Genomic DNA, 220 nt, shown 5'->3' on the forward strand with positions numbered 1-220 from the left:
CATTCCTCCTGATGCAGGTGTCGATCGCACGAGCGGTCCAAAGAAAGGAGGTTTTTGCGTCAAGTTTAATGACAAAAAGCGCGTATTTCAGCAATGAACCAGTGGATTGCTTAGAAACTTTCAGAATCATGAACAGAACCTGAAAGCCTGGTCCATTCAGGTGTTCTTGTGCTGTTTCCAGAGAATCTTTGAGAAGCTGGTCATCGTGTCGCCCAGTTGA

At 45.9% G+C, this 220-nt stretch overlaps 1 protein-coding gene across 1 annotated transcript in view; it reads left to right on the top strand.

Annotated features, from left to right (window-relative positions):
• LOC138946735 (uncharacterized) overlaps nucleotides 1-220 on the top strand; it is an 8,702-nt gene extending 8,482 nt beyond the window's left edge. The window contains exon 4 of the mRNA XM_070318137.1: nucleotides 182-220. Coding sequence (XP_070174238.1) covers nucleotides 182-220 — 39 coding nt within the window. The remainder of the gene's footprint in view (nucleotides 1-181) is intronic.

Source organism: Littorina saxatilis, linkage group LG14, assembly GCF_037325665.1.
Source record: "Littorina saxatilis isolate snail1 linkage group LG14, US_GU_Lsax_2.0, whole genome shotgun sequence".
In the NCBI taxonomy this organism is placed as follows: domain Eukaryota; kingdom Metazoa; phylum Mollusca; class Gastropoda; order Littorinimorpha; family Littorinidae; genus Littorina; species Littorina saxatilis.